This window comes from Enhydra lutris, unplaced genomic scaffold, assembly GCF_002288905.1.
Source record: "Enhydra lutris kenyoni isolate GAN:26980312 unplaced genomic scaffold, ASM228890v2 scaffoldscaffold31, whole genome shotgun sequence".
NCBI lineage: Eukaryota > Metazoa > Chordata > Mammalia > Carnivora > Mustelidae > Enhydra > Enhydra lutris.
The window spans coordinates 3373441-3392828 of NW_019154115.1; the positions used below are offsets into that span (position 1 = coordinate 3373441).

Genomic DNA, 19388 nt, shown 5'->3' on the forward strand with positions numbered 1-19388 from the left:
TCAGGGCTTCCACCACCCTCCCCTCCTCACCGCCATGCTCTCCCTCTTGACCACTGTTAACATTACCTCTGTCATCGCCACTTTACCCGTGTTGCACGCGATATGGCCAATGCCATGACTGTCCCCACCACTGCCACTACCGTCCTCTCCCACCCCGTTTTCAGCCCTGTCATCACCACCATTACCAGAACCTTCACCACCCTCACCTCCTCCTCTGCCATCTCCTCAGCTATTTACTATTTGCATCCCACCCCTCCCACCGTCACCTCTCCCACTGCATTGTTCACCTCTGCCATGCCTGTCACCACCTCTCCTTAAGAGCTCATGGCTGACCTTGAACCTGGGACCTGGGACCTGGGCAAGAAGCTGGTCTGAGAAGAACACCCCACTGCTTGACAGACCTCTCCCCCCATTCCTCCCCAGCCTCGCCCTGCCCCCGCTCTGGATTTCTCAGCGAAGACCATCAGCACACCAGGTGTCAGAACAATCGCTCCTCTTGACCCTTCCTCAGGATGCTTCTGACAGGAGATGACTCAGTCCTCCCTGTCAGCCATGCCTGTACCTAAAGAGACAGCTGCTGTTGGGTTGAAGGATCGAGGCCATTAATCCGGGGCTGCCCTTGTTTGCATAATGATTGCATATATTTGCATGTCATTTGCTCCCAGCTTCTGAGTGGGGCACTGTGGGTGTTCAGGTGCCATTTACATAACACTGCAGGTGAGGGTCAGGCCTTCGAGACTTGGGCACTTATTAATTCCCTAAAGAGATTCTTTTATGAGCTGGTGCAGAAAAGAAGTTGGAACGCCTAATTCTAGAGCCATCCAGCTGCAGGGCTCTCTGGTAGGGAGGCAGGGCGGGGGCAGCTGGAGGTGCGGGGGAGGCTGGGGGGTGGGGGGTTTGGCTGCAGAGACCCTGCAGACTTTGGCCACGGTATCCGTGCAGGATAGTGCCCTGCACAGCCACTCCTGGCCTCTCCAGGCCATAATCCAGTTGCTGTGTGACCTTGGGCAAGTCCCTTCCCACCCTGAGCAGAAAGAGGGCATTAAACCTCCAGTGCCCCTCCAGCCGGCACCTGCTCTGAGCACCAGGATTCTCAGTCCTGACTGCACATTGGAATCTCCTGGGGAGCTTCTAAAAAATACCCACAGCCTGGCCCCGCCCCCAGAGAGTCAGACTTCATCAGCGGGCTTTGGGCATGGGTTATTTTTAAAAAGCTCCCTGGTGATTCCCATGTGCAGCCAACATTCAAAGCTACTGCTCGCTCGTGACTCTACCTTTCTACCCTGCCCCCAGCCTCCTGCGACCCAACTCCCTCATTTCCAGTTGCTAATCTTTCCCCCGCTATAGGCTCACTAGGCCCAGGTTCTCTTGAGACAGTGTGGCTCTTAGTGCTTCTGTTCACTCCCAGGGGTGCGGCCAATAGCCTGCATGTGGCAGGTTAGACCTTGGCATGGAACTTATCGGCTCTCCACCTCCGTCTTCCCCCACCTCCCTGCCAGGGACTGGTCCTGGGGTGTAGAGGAGGCCACTCCTGTACGACTCACCCCCACCCCTCCTCTTCCACACTCACAGGGCGGCCTCATTCTAGCCACCCAGGCTTTACTGCTGCCATTCTGTGCCTGGTGGAAAGGCACAACGACCCCTCTTTGGTCTTATGCTCACCCCTGCACCCCACGTCCTTGTACCTCCAGAGCCCCAGCTCAGCCCCTGTCCCACAGAAGGAGTGGCCAGAGCAGCCTGGACTTGGTTTCCAAAACCAGACGTGGTCACAAGTATGGCTCTGATTTAGCCTTCTCCAAGCTTCTGGGGCAGGGTTAGGGAAGTGGGATAGGTCCCCTGCACGCTCTTCTTCTTCTTCTTCTTTTTTTTTTAAAGATTTTATTTATTTATTTATTTGACAGACAGGTCACAAGTAGGCAGAGAGATAGGCAGAGAGAGGAGAAGGGAAGCAGGCTCCCTGCTGATCAGAGAGCCCGATTCGGGGCTCCATCCCAGGACCCTGAGATCATGACCTGAGCCAAAGGCAGAGGCTTAACCTACTGAGTCACCCAGGTGCCCCCAAGTTGTCTTTTACTCTGGTTTTTGGTAAAATGAAAACACAGTTTTGTTCTTCGAGAGCTGTAACCCACACAGGAACCCTTATTGAAATCAGCTGTCTTGGGAACATAAACCCAAGCAGCACAGTACGTGAACTTCCTGCCTGGAAATGCTGGCTCTTCAGCCACGCAGGAAGACTCTGGCGGAGAGACCGGGGCCCCACTCCTCAGCAACACACGCCTCCAGCACGCATATAGCGGCCGAGGGACTCCTAGCCGTGGCTGGGGACTGTCACTTGAGGGGAAGGAGACCAGATACTAATTGGGGTTGTAGTGCCTTTTGAGTGACGGTCACTGAGAGTGACAGGATGGGAGCAGAAGGGGGCAGGTGGGGAAGAGTGGGGGAAGGATGGTTATGCCTCCTCCTAGGGGCCAAGGTCACAGCAAAATCAGTGGATCCTTCAGTCCCTCTGAAAAGATGTAGCCACTGAGCGTGTGTGTGTGTGTGTTTGCACATACACATGCACGCAGATGTGCACACTCGCAGAGCAGATATGGGGCACTGGTCAATCCCGGCCTCTCTGTGGGTTCAGCCCCTTCTGGCCAATCCTTTGTCTGCCCTGAGGGCACCCTCAGAGCATGAGAAGGCTGGGCAGGGGGTTCTGGGCTGGAGCACTGTCTGGGAAGTGTGGGCAGCACAAGCTTCTGCCCCAGGGAGCGACTAGGCTGCCTGGGCTGGGGAACAGGGGGCGTTCTCTGGAGAGACTGACGAAGGCCAAAGAAAAGAGTTTAGTCTGAGGATGCTTTCTAGGCTGAGATATGAAAGTGTGCTTATGAGGCTTTGAAACCAGGAGGGGAATGGCCTGCAAGCCAGAGACCTGGGCTGTGTCCTTCCACAGACCGCAGGGGAATCCGTGGATGAACCACTGAATTCAGGATCATGGTGTTGGGCGTAAGGGGGAAAATGGCGGTGTGTGTGCAAAGCCCTGTGGTCAGGGCCTCTTCTCAAGACCTGGTCCAGGGATGAGACACGTTCAGTTTGTCTCGCGCAGGAAGCTAGGAGGCTCTCGAAGCTGTTTCCATCCTGACCCATGTGCCTCCAAGTGTGGAACCACAGTAGAACCCTTCATTCGTGGAAGAGTTTCCAATGGGCGCAGTGTCCCTGGTGTGCCTGCCCCTCACTGGCCTCGCTATCTCCCTGCTCATCCACTGGGCCTCTCTCACTGTTGGACATTCCTCTCCACCCCTGCGTGTCCGTGGGAGATACAGCGCGCACCACAAACTCTGACTCCAGAGGCTGTTTCTTGTGTAGCTGTATTAGCTACTCCCTCACCCTAACGCCCGTCGGACCTCACGGCTGAAGCACCACCTCCGTCCTGTCCGTCGAGGGCATCTGTCCATGGCGAGAGTCCTCAGAGAAAGAAGTCCTTCAGTGACTGAGGAACCTGGGAAAGAGGAGGGTGCCAGCAGGTTGAGGCAGACAGACGTTGGTCTGTTGCTCTCATTCCTCAGTCTGTCCAGCCAGTGACATCCTACTGAACCCCGGGGGGCCCAGCCCTGTGCCCGACCTGCTGGGATGGACACAGGGCATGAGGGAGGAGGGCAGCGTGGTCGGGTGGCGCAGCCTCCCTGGGGAGGTGGGAGTTGCACATGCAAACAGCAAGGAGACCACGCCAAGCCGCACCCATGGGCTGGTGGCAGAGAACGAGGCAGACACAAATTGTGTCTCTGCAGCCGAATATCCTGCCATATGCCAGGGCTGGGCTCGGAAAATCAGAGAAGGCTTCTTGGAGGAGGAAGAGGAGGAAGGCAAATATCTTTCTGGATGTAAGGGCCACTTACATCTTTCTGGATGAGCTCAGCATACACCAAGCAGGCAGCAGAGATGAGCACGTCAGCGTCAAGGTCAATGAGGCTGTTGCAGGCCTGTGCCAGGAGAGGAAGCCAGGAGGAAACAGGTCTCCCTGGGTACAGGCGGCTGCCTCCCACTTCCAGGGGACAAGATCACTGCTCCCGGCAGTAGCCGGGGCCACCTGATCTCTCCCCAACCAGCCTGGCACAATGCCGGAATGTTCACCTCAGGAATGTGGTATTTGTGGGGAGATGGTAAGTGTCGTTTTCATACGGGGCTCTGAGGGGCACCGGGGTTCCCCTGAGGGTCTCAGGAGCTTCTAAGGAGAACTTGTTTTATAATTGGGCTGTCTCCCTAGATTTTTTTTTTTAACCTAGACTCCTTTTTAGCAATGTCAGAAAACTCTCAGTCTTTTGCCACAAGGAGGACCCTACGGCCTAGGGGGTTAACTGGGAGGCAGTAAACCTAGAGGCTGAAAAGCTTTCAAGGCTTCAGTGTCCTCCTATGTTAAATTAGGGTGCTGCTGTGATAGTTACTGTCCCACTGCATCCGGCTTGTCATGAGACCAGCACGGTGCTCAGGGCAACCCAGTTCCTGCCATGGCCGGAGGGCTGGGATGGCATGGGAGGCGTGGGAGGTGTGGGGGTGGGGGAGAGGCTGGCCCGGCCCCAGGGTCCTCTCACCAGGAGAATGCCGTCGCTGGTCAGGCTCTCCTGTAGCACCTGCTCGCGCACCATCTGCAGCATGCTGTAGGCCACCAGCACCTGGAAATTTCTGCAGGGTTTCCCTGTCAGCAGAACCTGCAGATGGCCCACGAGTGTCAGCCCAGGCTTCCTGGCCCTTTGGGTGGTGAGGTGCCCACTGACCACAGACCTACCCGGGGTTGGCCATCCCTGGGCCTCACTGCTGACTCCCTCGCTCACTCAGGCAGGTGCTACCTCGGGGGATCCCAGGCATTGTGCTGGCTACTAGGGGACTCAGAGAAAAAGCTTCAGGGAATTCATTAGCTAGAGGAGGAGAGGATGCGAGAGGGAAGGAGGGAAAGAGAAAGGGAGGGGGAAGGAGGAAGGGGAGAGAGGAGGAGAAGGAGTGGAGCTTTGGCAAAGCAAAGGTTGATCAGTCAAGAATCCAGAGGTGTCCCCAGGGGTCTCGGGGTGGCCTTGGACTTGAGCATGGAAACCAGCAGGCCAGGAGGGAGGGGTAAGGCAGGTGGGAGTTGACTTGTGGGACGCTGAATGCCAGGCGCAGTGTTGGGCTGGGCAGAGCAGAAGTGGGCAGTGGGTCTGTTCCCAAGGAGGTTCATGGGCCTATGGCCCGAAGGCCTGGGATCAAAGAATTACACCTTTGACCTGTGCTCGGAGGGCCCCTCCTTCTCCAGGAGTGAGAGCTCACAGGGAGCCAGCACTCAAACGAAGGGGAAGGCAGAGGAAGGGGCAGCTGGGGACGTGGAACAGAGGGAGGCCTGCGGGGGTTAGAGTGGCAGGAAAGCCGGCCAGGCTTCCACCGCACAGGCTGAGAGCCCCTCCTTCTGCCCCCCTGCCCTGAAGAAGGTCCTGGTGGGACAGGATGGACAGATGGATAGGCTGATGTTTTCGCCTCCTCCAACAAGGCCCCGTAAACCCCAACCTGCTCAACTCCATCCCAAAGCAGCAATAAAGGGGAGGCAAGGAAACGGGCTTCCCCCCTGTTTGTTAAAGGGATGGGGGTCTAGCCCCTCTGTCCAAGGAGGACTCACCTCCCAGAGCCTCCAGACATCGTCGAAGGACTTGAAGGCCCGCTGGAAGCAGAGGCAGAACCAGGGGAAGAGGGACTGCACGGCCCCCGCCCCTTTCCCTCCTGTGGAGAGAGAAGCGGGGTGTCAGCCCGGAGGACCCAGTCGGGGAAACCAGGGGTGGCGCACTGATAGGCCGAACAGCAGGGCTCGAGAACACCCCGGGGAAATCCAAAATGCCTGGCTCTCACGTTGCCAGCTGTCTTCAGAGAATGTTTGGGGTGAATTTTCAACTGCCCGCGTTCCCACCCCATGTCTAGATGAACCCTCCTCCAGGGACCCGGAGAGAGGACCAAAGGCTCCCACCGGCCGAACAGGACTGGGGGCGGGGCCCTTCTCAGGCCCACCCTGTGGGCGGAGCTGTCCATTTGCAGGAGGCTGGGGGTGGTCTACTCACTTAGGTGCTCCGCAAACACGGGGTCCAAGAAGTTGATCAGAGTGTTGAGCATATCCAGGTTCTTGCCAACTCCGATCTTGATAACACAGCTGTGCTCCTGAGAAAGATGGGCGGGAGCAAGGGCAACCGAATCTTTCTTGGCTTGAGGGCTGGCCAGGGTCACCAGCGACTCAGTGCCAGAGGCCCTGTGCGTGGCTGGCTCCGGGCTGGACTCGTGTCAGTATGAGCCTGGCTCTGTGTGCGAACGCACACACTCACGTCAAGTCTGTCTCTCCTTGATCTGGGTGTGTAGGTGTGCTCTTTTATATATGTGTATGCACCTACGTGTGTGTGTCGGGGGTGGGGATCCAGGGATGTCTCAGGTGTGGCTCTCAATGCAGCCAGCCCGGCTATGCGGACAGAACTAAGTGGGACAGGGGAAGAGCATCAAGCCCATTGTTCCAGGGAGGGAGAAAGGGATGAGGGTTGATTCTGGACAGCCGCTCCCAGACCATGAGGAAAGGCTTTCCAAAGGAGGGTGTTCTGGAGAGAGCCACTTCAAAAGCCCTCAACCTGATCACTGTGGGGTGCATCTGGGGAGTAGCCAGTCCCCTGGTGGGTCTGAACTGTGGGTCATGTGAAAGGAGCAGTGAGAGAGAAGGCCACAGATAGTCCTTGAATGCCTGGCCAAGGTTACCAGATCTTATTCTGGAGGCGACAGGGAACCATGGAAGTTCTGTGGGAGCAGAGCCCTGTTTGGTGGGGGGGGTGGAATGCCAGGAAGAGGCAGCCATCCCTGGGACTGGCCAGTTACACTCTTTCAAGGTTTGGTGAGAACTGGACCCAGAGCACCCTTGCAGCCCCCTCCTCAACTCCAATGCCTGCAACACACACAGCCCACCCCCCAATAAACTCACTGGGGTGAGTGTTGCCTCCCCAGGCTCCTCTGGGACCCAGAGGGCTGTTTTGTGGCTGGAGGAAAGAGCCGGGGCTCCCCTTGCCTGCCTGACCTCCGGGGGGTGTCTGGGGAGTGGCAGGGAGGTGGGCCCTGAGCTCAGGCCCAGCCCTCACCGTTTTCTGCAGGAAGAACTGGAAAAGCCAGAAGGTCTCATGGTCGTGTTCTGCCATCAGCTGGAAAAGCATCACCATCTCGTGGAAGCCCTGCTGGTACTCTGGGTGGGGGAGGGGAGACAGTGAGGACGGGTGAGCCCCGGGCTTGGGCAGGGAAGGGGTTCCAGGAAGGAACTGAGAAGGGGGGCTCAGGGGTGGCCCAGCCCCTTGGCCCACCTGCCTGGGTATTGCAGACATAACTCAGGAGCAAGATTTTCTCCAGTCTCTTCTTGTCGATAATGACGTTGCCTAGGTGGTCTTTGTCGTAGAGTTTCTGAATGTCATACGCTAGGTTGGGGACAAGAGACAGGTCAGTGGCACCAGATGGCCTCAGCAGAGGGGCCATGAATGAGTTTATTCCCCCAAAGGGCAGGACCCAGGGCACCCTGGGGAGGGGATTGTGAAAATGACATCTGCCCACAAGGGTCTGCCCAGCACCACGCCCTGAGCTGCCTGGCATTGTCCCCACCTCCGAATCTTTGACTAGGCCATACCCTTTGCTAGGAATGCGCCCCCCCCATCCCCACTCCATGGGCCCCGTCCATTGAAATCCAGTCTTGTTCAAGGCCAAAAGGGAGAGATGAAGATAAAGCAGCAGGAACAGCATGCACTCAAGGGAATACGACGCTAGGCATGTAGGAGCCCCTAGGAGACATGATGGGTGGACTAACCAGGGTTTAGCCAGCAGAATTCCAGAATTCAAGGCCTCTCCCAGGAACCAGGAAACCACCTGCCCCTGCATATGACTGAGGAGCAGGCAGGCATGGCCTCAGGCTCCCCCGCCCGACACAGCCCTGCCCACCCAACTCTGCTCACCGATGGAATTCCGAGTCTCCATAAAGTCCCGGTGCAGGTTTTCCAGAAGGGGCTGAATCTTTTTATACATCTCGCATAAGGCCTCATAGTTCTTCCTGAGCAGACAGAACTGAGGCTGGAGGAGACAGCCTTCTCCTCACCAGTCAAGGGCAGTCTGAGCAGCGCTCTCCACTAGGCTCTCCCCCTACCTGTGAGGCTTCCCTCATCTTGGTCTGCGCCAGCCCTAACTGTGCTGTTCTGTGCTCATGTGCCCCCGGAAGGCAGCATGGAAGCAGGTTCAGCCTTGTGGCCCTGGGGGGTCTCACAGCTGTTCCTGATTTCTGGCTCCACAATTAATAACTGAGAGTTTGCAACGAAGGTAAGGCCTTGGGGACATCATGATCCCTCTCTAAGACTCAGTTTCCTCTTCTGTAGAATGGGGGTCATCCTGGCACCTTGGAGTCAGAAGGCCTGCATGAGGCAGTGTTTAGTGTCCATCATTAGGACATGCTTAGGTGCTGTAGGATGCTGGTGACCCTTCAAAGCCATGTCTATACCTTAACTACTAAATCCTGTGAATGTGAACTTACTCAAAAAAGGGCCTTTGCGGATGTAGTTAAGGATCTTGAGATGAGATCAATCTAGATTATCTCAGTGGACCCTAAATCCAGTGACAAGTGTCCTTCTAAGGACACGCAGAGACACAGAGACAGACAGAGGGGAGAGGAGAAGTCCGTGTGACCACGGAGGCAGAGATGGGAGGAGTCCCCAAAACCACCAAAAACCTCAGAGGCAGGGGAGGACTCTCCCCTAGAGCCTTCAGGGAGTGGGGCACTGCTGGCACCTTGCTTTTGGGCTTCTGGACTCCAGAAGCGAGGGAATAGATTCCCACTGTTGCAAACCCTATTTGTGGTGCCTGTGACAGCAGCCTTGGAGAGCTAACACGGGCTCTTGTCATGGCTCTCGAGCTTTCCAGGCCAGCCCTCAGTTCCCCTACTGCCTTGAATGGTTCTCCACTGGCCCTTTGTGCATGAATCTTCAGCTCAACTAGACTGCTTAGGCCCTAGGGGAGGAAGGGACTGGGTAGTGGCGGGGACAAGGAGCTGTTGGGATTAAGCCCCTTCCGGGCCATCTGTGCACGGCTGATTGGAGCTGAGCGGGAAGGTGCTGGCCCCTCCCGTGTTCACGTCCTGGGTCAGGAGCACAGGGGCGGTTTTGTCTCTTAGAATAAGAAATCCATTGGGGGGGAAGAAGACTGCAATTGTCAGGCTGGAATGGGCACTGTCACCTACCCTCCCCTGACAGGGTCTGGAATGTTCTACCTCCTTGTACTGTCCACGGTGAGCCGCTCATCCTGGGAGCTCTGCCATGAGTAGTAGCCCGTGAGGAACTTCCAGGCTTCTGTCCTCACGAAGGGGTGCAGACCCTGGGGTGGGGGTGAGAGGTCAGGAGACCTCCAGATGCCTGCCAAGAGGGTGTCTCCAAATGCCACGCCTGCCCCTTGCCCACCTGTGCCCTCCAGTGCCAGGGCAAGGCCTTGGGGACCGTACCCGCTCCAGGATGTTCACACAAATGAGGTCTCGTGACTTGGCCAATAGACCGTTCTCATCGAAGAAGCCATCCCATTCTGTCTTGTCAATGGGTGGTTTTCTCTTCGCCTGGCAAGGACAATCACTTCAGCCCTCTGTTAGGAACCTGTGGCTTTTCTTTTTTAAGTTTTATTTTTTTTTCCCCATCCTGTCATCTGGAGTTTGCTATATGGATCAAGTTCCCTGCCTCTGACTCACTTCTGGAAATCTATCCTAAAGAAATTACTGCAAAGTTATAGAAAAATGCTGAATACACCATAATTTTCACGGTGCATTACTTACCAAAAGGAAAAACCGCACTTGCTCTAACATGCAATAAGGAAATAGTTAAATAAATATAATTTATATGCTCAATGGAATATTGTGAGGCACTTAAAAAATGGGGCTTACAGGGAATGAAAACCTGGAAACATTAAAATATTAACCAAAAAAAGCAGAATACAAAATTATACATTCAGTATCTAGCCTCTATCCTCTCTACGTGCTATACTCCCCATAGACCTGTCACATATTATGAAAACTATGCCTTATATACTCTAATGTATAGTGCATTAATCACTAGGGCAATTCTGTTATGGAAAAAATTGAAAAAAAAAAAACCAACAAAAACAAAACCAACAACCAACCAAAAGCTAGAGTGATTATCTTGGAGAAATAGGGTCCTGTATCATCTTTTCTTTTTTCCTGTGTTTTCAAACTTTTCTGTAATAATTTTTCCGACTTTGATAGTGGAAAGATATAAAATAAGCGCTAAACACTCCCATGAGCTAACTTTTGCCTTTCCTGGAAGAGTCAAAGAGTTCATCGTGAGAAATGGTTTCTGGTTTACATAAGAGAGGGGTGTGTGTGTGTGTGTGTGTGTGTGTGTGTGAGAGAGAGAGAGAGAGAGAGATGGGGGGAGGTGAGGACACTGCTTGGGAAGTAATTAAAAGTGCTCATAAGACAGTAACCAGGAGGTAAGAGCGCCTGCCAGAATGGGGGGAGCTTCCTAGAGGAAGCCTTTATTGGAGAGAAGCGAATCTTGAAATGCCATTATTGCAGGCACGAGGACGGGTTGATGGACAGAGCTTGGCAGGTGACTCGCTCTGTGTGATAGGCACACTCCCAACTCCCTAGGGATATATACAGGGATATACACCCGAACGTGCCCATGTGTGACTCAAATTGAATTTGCATAGGAGTCCTCTGAGAATCTTCCTAAAAAGCAGATTCTGACTCTGAGGGTCTGGGGTGGGGCTCAGGGTGATGCGTTTCTAACAAGCTCCCAGGAGATTGCTGCTGCTGCTGCTGGTCCGAGGACCGTGCGAGAGGAAGCTGTTAGAAGTCGCTTTAGCACTGGAAATTAAAAAAATAATCAGAACCCACGGGCCAAGATTAGCGATCATTTCCACTAACGCCACATTTGATAGGCATGGATTGAGCCCCTTAGTAATGCCTCCAGGATCTATCTTCTGAACCAAAATAGGACACAAGGGCCCAAGAAGATACGAAAAAACAAAACAAAAACAAAACAAACAAAAAACCCCCCAATTCCACCCTCATTGTTGGCTAACCTTGGGAAGCAGGCTCTGTCCTGATGTCATGCCCCAGTTGCATAGACACTGTTGTCTGAGCAGAGCCCGGCTTCCGACCCTCAGCCTGCCATCGTGTTCTCCCAACCTATATTCAGACTGCGACACTCAGCATGAACCGTGGCAGGAAGCAAGAGAGAGTAGGCAATGCTGGGCTGCGTCCTGGGGTCCTTAATCATGAAAGGGAACTTTGGCAGTGCATTTCCATAGAATTCTTAGTCAGCTTATCAATTTCTACAGTAAAGGCAGCTGTGATTTTGATGGGGACTGTGCTGAATTTATAGGTCAGTTTGGGGAGAATTGACCATAATACTGAGCTTTCTGACTCATGAACATGGTGTATTTCTCCATCTGTTTAGGTCTTCTTTAATTTTTCAGCATTGTTTTGTAGGTATGTAGATTTTTCATGTATTTTGTCAGATTTATCGCTAAATATGTTGGGTTGGGGGGATGTTATTGTAAAAGGTGTTATTTTTAAACTTTCAACTTCCAATTGTTCGTTGCTAGTATATAGAAATACATTTTTGAAAATTTTTTATTTTTTTATTAACATATAATGTATTAGTAGACCCAGGGGTACAGGTCTGTGAATCACCAGTTTTACACTTCACAGCACTCACCATAGCACATACGCTCCCCAATGTCCATAACCCAACCACCCTCTCCCTAACCCCCCTCCCCCCAGCAACCCTCAGTTTGTTTTGTGAGATTAAGAGTCTCTTATGGTTTTTCTCCCTCCCGATCCCATCCTGTTTCATTTTACAATGGGTTTTTATATATTGATCTCGTATCCTGCCACGTTGTTAACCTCACTTATTAGTCTTAGTAGCTTTTGTGGTTTCCATGGGGATTTATTATAGAAGCCAACAATGAGCAAACTGCAACCCATGGGCCAAATCTGGTTTGCAACCTGTTTTTTTTTTTTAAATAAAGTTTTATTGGCATACAGCCGTGCCCATTCATTCATGTATCGTCTATGGCTGCTTTCACGCTAAAATAGCAGAGTGAAGAGGCCCCTGGGTGGCTCAGTCTGTTGCGCACCTGCCCTCAGGTCAAGTCATAATCCCAGAGTCCTGGGATCAAGCCCCACATTGGGCTCCCTGCTCAGGGAAGGAGCCTGCTTCTTTCTCCCTCTTCCTCTGCCCCTCCCTCTGCTTGTGCTTTCTCTCTCTCTCTCTCTCTCTCTCTCTCTCTCAAATAAATAAATAAATAAAAATCTTTAAAATAGCAGAGTTAAGTGGTTGCAACAGAGACATATGGCACAAAAAGACTAACATATTCTGTATTTCTCTATTTAGGTCTTTTTAAATTTATCTCAGCATTATTTTGTAGGTATGTAGGCTGTTCATATATTTTGTCAGATTTATCCCTAAATATTTTCGGTTAGGGGGATGTTATTGTAAAAATTTATGTATGTATGTATGTATGTATGTATGTATGTATTTATGAACTGGCTAGACCTTCCATTGCAGAGGTAAATAAACATGGTGAGAGCAGGTATCTTTGCTCTGTTCCCAGTCTTAGAGGAAAAGTATTCAGACTTTCATGACTCAGCATAATATTCACAGCAGGCTTTTTGTAGCTGCCCGCTATCAGGTTGAGGAAGTTCTGTTCCCCTGCTGGATTGCTGGGAGTTTTTAATCAGGAATGGTTATTGGTTTTTTTCAAACAATACTCTGCATCTGTTGAAATGATTGTACAGTTTTTGTTTCTTAGTTTGTTAATACGGTAAATTATGTCGCATGCTTCTGAATGTTAAATCAGCCTTGCATTGCTTGGACAAACCCCACTGGTGATATGTTATCCTTTTTATACATTATCGGAGACTATATGCTTAATTTTATTTTGGATCTTTGCATCAGTGTTCACGTGAGATATTGGTCTACAATTTTCTCTTCTTGTAACGTCTTTGATTTGGTACCAAGGTCATACTGGCTTCATAGGAGGAGCAGGGATGGGTTCCCACTTTAAAATTTTCAAGCATAGTTTGTATTGAATAGGTAGCATTTCTTTCTTCAATATTTAATATAGCTCACCAGTGAAGACTCCGAGGCCTAGAGTGTTTTTTGTGAGAAGATTTTTAACTACAAACATTTTTTTTTAATAGATTGAGGGATGGAGTCAGAAGAAAAAAAATTTTTTTTTACTTAAAAAATTAGAGATTTATAGGAACAGGGCATTTTCCTTCTAATTCACTTTTAAAAATAAAAGCAGGTAATACAGGAAGCAACAAGGAATTCACAAAAGCATAAAGCATAAAAATGATAGAAACCCAAATGAATCAATTATGAAAATAAATGTATTATATTCTCTGATTTACAAAGCATTGATGATGTACCAGGCACTGTCCTAGGCACTTTGTACTTATCATTTAATCTTTGCAGCCACCTACAAGGTAGGTGTGGTTATTTATTTTTTTTAAGATTTTATTTATTTATTTGAGAGACAGGGAACACAAGCAGGGGGAGCAAGAGAGGGAGAAGCAGACTCCCCACCAAGCAGGGATCCTGATGTGGGGCTCAATCCCAGGGCCCTGAGATTGTGACCTGAGCAGAAAGCAGATGCTGCACCGACTGAGCCATGCAGGTGCCCCAGTAGGTGTGGTTATCACACTATTTTACTGATCAGGGAACTGAGGCTGGGAGAGGGGATTATTTAGTATATCAGAGGTCATACAGTGAATATCAGGGATGAGATTTGAATACAGAGATCTTTGGCGCCAGAATCAGGGTGTTTAGCCTGGGGGGATATGTAGTCCCGGAGGTGCTGGATACTCTTCTTCAGCTCTGCAGTAGCTTTTCTTCTAGTTACTGATAGGTAGACCAATTGTGAAAGTCTCCCACCTTTACGGTGTGCTTCAACAGGTTAAAGCTCCCCACCAGCAAAAGCGACACCATGGCCATGTTTCCTCCAGAATAGTCCGGGCCAGAAGTAGGAGTCCTAAGTGGTTCAGTTTCTCTAGCATCTATCTGCTATGGGAAGGCTTGGCTGCAAGCATATATCACCCTACCTTCTTCTATTCTGAATCATCGTGTTAAGGGTTTTCTCTAATATTTTAATTTTTAGAATTTTTAAAAGATTTATTTATTTATTTATTTATTTTTAAAGATTTTATTTATTTATTTGACAGACAGAGATCACAAGTAGGCAGAGAGGCAGGTGGGTGGGGGGGGGGGAAGCAGGCTCCCCGCGGAGCAAAGAGCCTGATGCGGGGTTTGATCCCAGGACCTGAGATCATGACCTGAGGTGAAGGCAGAAGCTTTAACCCACTGAGCCACCCAGGCACCCGGATTTATTTATTTATTTGAGAGAGAGAGAGAGAGCACACAGAGGGAAAGGGAGAAGCTTGCTTCCCGCTGAGCAGGGAGCCTGACTCTGGGCTCAATCGCAGGACCCCGGGATCATGACCTGAGCCAAAGGCAGATGGTTAACTGACTGAGCAACTCAGGTGCCCCCTCTAATATTTTTAGTAAAATAGGAAAGCGACTGGAGGATAAGGCAAGCTTTCCAGGAGGGCTTCTGATGCTATGTTGCTCTGAAAACTCATAGCAACAGAGTCTCTAGTAGGCGTAGGAAGGGTCACAGGCTGCTTATGGTCCTCAACCTCTTCTACTCTGGTTCCCTTGAGGGACAAGATACACCCCCAACTGTAAGAGTGGCTCATCATGTCAGTGATTTCACCCAGGGGAGGGCAGGGTGACCAAGCAGGGAAGGAATATTAAAATTGGGGTGGAGGAGGCATTAGTGCCACTTGAAATTTACCAGGGTGATTATTACCAGCCCAGGTATGGGGGTGTGTCATCAGTATAGCATAGTGATTAAATGAATGGTTTAAGACAATGGCTCTCAAGGTTAGTTGCACATCAGACTCACTTGGAGCCCTTGTTAAAACACAGATCATTGGACCTCACCCTGGGAATTTCTGGTTCGGGACACCTGGGGATCAAGAGTCTGCAGTACAAGTTTCCCGTTGATGTTAATGGGGCAGTTTGGGGCACCACATTTTGAGAGTCACTGATTTGGAAGATGGACTCCACAGTCTGGGTCTAAATACCAGTTCTGCCACTTACCAGCTGCGTGACCTTAGGCAAGTTGTTTTGTCTCTGTGCCCCAACTTTCTCATAAAACGAAGATAATAGAATCATCTACTTCATATAGGTTTACGGTGAGAATAAATGACTATAGATAAAGCCTCTAGAACAGTTGTGGTACATACTAAAGGCTATGTGACTGTTCGTTATTTTATTATTATCACTCTGTAAGTTCAGAGAAATGAGTAAAGATATAAAGAAAATCCAAATCAAGACCTGGTGACAATTTGCAATAAAGCCATAACATTTAAAACTCAGGGAGAGAGGTACCCATTTTGCCTCTCGGCTTTCTTGTGTATTAATCATTAGGATTAATGAAACTTGAGATTGGTTGTGGTCATTATAATTAGTTTTTATGATTTTGAAAAATACACCGTGTGGAGAACTTTTATGACTAAGGCTGACTTTTAATGAAAAGATGTATCTTGGGGCGCCTGGGTGGCTCAGTGGGTTAAAGCCTCTGCCTTCGGCTCAGGTCATGATCTCAGGGTCCTGGGATCGAGCCCCGCATCGGGTTCTCTGCTCTGCGGGGAGCCTGCTTCCCTCTCTCTCTGCCTGCCTCTCTGCCTACTTGTGATCTCTCTCTGTCAAATAAATAAATAAAATCTTAAAAAAAAAAAAAAAAAGAAAAGAAAAGATGTATCTTGTTAAATGGGCTTGAAACCACGTGCTAACAAAGGCATTACTGCCACCTGGTGGCAGCATACCAAAATTGTTGGCAAAAATACCAAGGAAAATTTATCAACATCTCCGTGATTGAACTTGCAAATCTAGAAGTCATTAAAGTTAGACCGTGATGTATGGGGAGAGGTAACTGGCTTAGAAAGAAGGGTGAGGGGTGCCTGGGTGGCTCAGTGGGTTAAAGCCTCTGCCTTCGGCTCCGGTCATGATCCCAGGGTCCTGGGATCGAGCCCCACATCGGGCTCTCTGCTCAGCAGGAAGCCTGCTTCCTCCTCTCTCTCTGCCTGCCTCTCTGCCGACTTGTGATCTCTGTCAAATAAATAAATAAAATCTTAAAAAAAAAAAAAAAGGAAGAAGGGTGAAAGGGAGGAAGGGGACCTGCGTTTTTCAGTCCTGATGTAAGATCAATGTATAATTTATCCTGCTCAATCTTGTAGGCCAGATCAGGGTTCTAGCCCTTCCCATCCCACTGAGGAAAGCCACATGCAAACCAGAAGTTGGGAAAGGATGGACTGAACACATACCAGGATGAAGGAGGCCGACCACCTTGCAGAGAGACTGTTTTCGGGAGAAAGGGTGGTCATGGGCCCTGCTGGACGTCTTCAAAGCAGCTTCTGACCAAAGCTCACTTAGAGCCCTAAATGATGCTTCATTAGCAGGGGAAAGTGCTCTTCCTTTTAGGGAATGAATTTCATTCCCAGGAGGAACTTAGCCTCTCCCTGACCTCCTATAGCTGAACAGAGCCAGGTGGTGTTTGTCACAAGGCCCCTGGAACCCTCATCATAATGACCTTGGAACATGGGAGTGCTCAGCCTCAGAGGTAACACACATGCAGGAACCAACTAAATCTACTGGTCAGCCAGAAAAATCACAGGACATCCTGTGTACATGTCCTGTACACAGGACACAGGATGTACAGTGGAGGTTGGGGATAAGAACATGCAGATCAGGGTGCTGGGCAGGTCGGGGCAGGTTTCCTAGGAAAGGTGGGCCAGGAAGCCTTCCTCCCTGTTTCTGGGTATCCCTCCTCTGGCTCGCTCCCCTTGTTATCCCACAGATCACTGCCCAAACCCAGATAACACCTAGAATCTGAGCTTCAGTTTTCTCAGGTATCGATTCCCGGGATTCAGAATCAGTTGTCTGGGTTGGGGGCCTGGGGGCCTGTATTTTGAAAAACTTCCCAGGTGATTCAGTGTCAGTATGTGTATCTGATTGCTAGCTTCTGGGGTTAGTTACCCGTCTTATTTTTCCTTATATCCAGAGCACTTAAGACAGTGCCCGCATGACTGAATAAATGACTTAATTGAATGGAAGAATAAGCGAAATTCTTGTAGATCTCATCTGACTGTCCTCTCTGAAGATATTACAGAGATTTCTATATGGGCCTTGTCTCCCTTCCTACCCTGGGTTCCTCAGGCCATGGTCAATGCCTGATTCCTTTGTGCTTTCCTTCCAGTACCAATCCCTGCAGCCTGGCACTTGGCAGGTTCTCAGTATTTGCTGAATGAATCTGAGATGTTGGCTCCTCTTGGCTCTGGCCTCACTGGTTCTCTACCTTAAGCATTGCTTGCGTCTCTACCCAGGTCCCGGCCATGAGAGCCATCTGGCTTGAAAGCATCCATAGTCATTAAGAGATGCTAGTAATTAGATCAACCAATTAGGAATCAGGAGCTTGGAGGTGGAATTTGGACTCTGACCTTAAATTTGGATGTTCCCCCCTTCGGAGCCTTGGGTCCCCCAGCCATGAAAGCAGAATACAGTCCACCTCCAGCTCTCACATCCTTATTAACATAATGGATCAGCATCCACACAGAACTCTTTAGTGGACACAATTCATTGTCTCATTTACTGTTACTGTTCTGCTAGCTTGCGGCACTGTGGGGGTCCTTTTAAATCAAAACACCTTATCCTCTTCCTCCCTCCCCGACTCCTTGCCAGCCTAGGAAAGCATTCTAGCATCGTCCCCTTAATCTGCCGCCCCTAGGTCTTCTTGGAGCGGGAGGTGGGTGGCTTTGAGCAGGAAGGGGTGAAATGAGGATGGGGCAGCCTCCCACAGCAGGGTGCCTCCATTCTGAGGTCTGCGAGAAGCTTTGAGAAGCTTCCAGAGCAAATGTCCAGAGCAGGAGGCATGGCATGGGGCATTACTCACCATTTGGGATTATCTATGCCTCTGTTCCTCCACATTAAAGATGTCGACAACTGAGAATTAACTGCAATTTTTCCCTAAGAAGCTCGGGGATCAGGCAGGGAGTTGGAAAAACTGTGTGCTAAATCTGACTTGGCTTCTAAAATGAACACGATAGCTATAGATCGTCTACTGAACTTCCTTTCACCTCTGGCTCCTTGTCTGTAAATTGTAGATAATAACCGGGGCCCAAATTAGCTGGTATAGTTTGGTCATGTTACAAAAGCGTCAGAGCACATGGAGGCTTAATATTCAAATGGAATTGCAGGACACTGAAGCAAGAATCGTTGTTGATCCCCTTTACTCCTTCTGCTGAAATTTACAAGGAATTTACATGTGTCAATCTCGTGTCTTCAGGGCTGAATGGTCCTTACCACATCCATTTATTTACGTAATTCCCCAAATTCTTTACATACCCCCCCATCACTTTTCTTTTATGCATTTCCCCCTCCTTGGCAGCAGCTCAGTTTTATTGCTGTAAATTTCTGTGCCTGGGGGTTCTTCAGGGGGCAAGAATCCCAGCTTATCGAGTATTATTCTTGGTAGAGGAGTATGGGCAAAGCTTGGAGAGATCTAGAATTGGCATTAAGTCCTGGGAGGGAACAAGGCTCCCAGCCCATCTTGGGAGAATCTGGGTTGTCCTTTGGCTGAAGTGGGTGGTGGTAAGGCAGGAAGGTGGCAGGTAGGTGTGGAAGGTGTTTGGAGAAGACTCTTTCCTCAGAAGTGCAGGGCCCACGCAGTGAGAAAGCTCATGGGCTTTGGCACCAGAAAAACCCAGGTTCAAATCCTGATCATGCCGCCTGACCAACCACGTGACCTTGGTCCCACCTTGGCTTTCCACCTCTGCTTGGCCACTCCGGAGTGGGCACTGGGTCTGGGACACTTCCTTACCAAGAGGCGGGGAGTCCTCACAGCCTGGGCTGGATTGATCACCTCCTGCGGGAATGTCTGTCTCTCTTCCAGATTCAATGTGCGCTCCTTTGTTCTGCTTAAGTATGTGGGTTAAGTGGCGCCTGGTCAATCTCTTCCCAGTGGGGAGGGAGAGAGGTCCTTTGTCTGCAGCAGGAGAGGCGTGCGTGCAGATCATAGCCCTGTGTTGGCTGGAGGACCAGACCAACTGGCCACAAGGAACTAATGCCCACTGCTGAAGTGGATCCCAATCTGTCTCTTGGCGTGAGCATCTCCTTGTTTCCTCCAGGGCCTGTGTGAGTAGTGTCTTTGCTGGGGATGCCAACACCTGGGTTGGAGTGGGTTGGCATCTCGCGATGCTTGTTCCTGGTGGCGGGCATTGCTGCGCAACTTGCTCTCCTCCATGCAGGGGACCTCCTCCC

The 19388-nt window shown here is 50.6% G+C and overlaps 1 protein-coding gene across 2 annotated transcripts; it reads right to left on the minus strand.

Moving 5' to 3' along the window:
* Window positions 1–3448: 3448 nt before the first annotated feature.
* On the minus strand, window positions 3449–16456 carry LOC111153363 (TBC1 domain family member 21). Of its 2 annotated transcripts, XM_022512355.1 has the most exons (11): window positions 16397–16456; window positions 9491–9598; window positions 9263–9366; window positions 7962–8056; window positions 7323–7433; window positions 7107–7207; window positions 6057–6153; window positions 5624–5724; window positions 4572–4688; window positions 3879–3962; window positions 3449–3481 (listed from the first exon to the last, which is right to left on the minus strand). In XM_022512355.1, exons 1-11 carry the CDS (start codon window positions 16454–16456, stop codon window positions 3449–3451), a joined length of 1011 nt encoding a protein of 336 aa, XP_022368063.1. The 2 variants fall into 2 exon arrangements, with proteins under 2 accessions (XP_022368063.1, XP_022368064.1); XM_022512356.1 differs by lacking the exon at window positions 9491–9598.
* Between the last annotated feature and the right edge of the window lie 2932 nt (window positions 16457–19388).

Excerpts from the sequence above, each read along its gene's own strand:
- LOC111153363 (XM_022512355.1), bottom strand. The coding sequence starts at position 16,456 with ATGACCACCCTTTCTCCCGAAAACAGTCTCTCTGCAAGGTGGTCGGCC. Across the intron at positions 6,154-7,106 it reads AGTTCTTCCTGCAGAAAACG|GAGCACAGCTGTGTTATCAA; the intron begins GTGAGGGCTGGG and ends CATCTTTCTCAG. Across the intron at positions 3,482-3,878 it reads CTGAGCTCATCCAGAAAGAT|GTTCCTCAGTCACTGAAGGA; the intron begins GTAAGTGGCCCT and ends CCTCTTTCCCAG.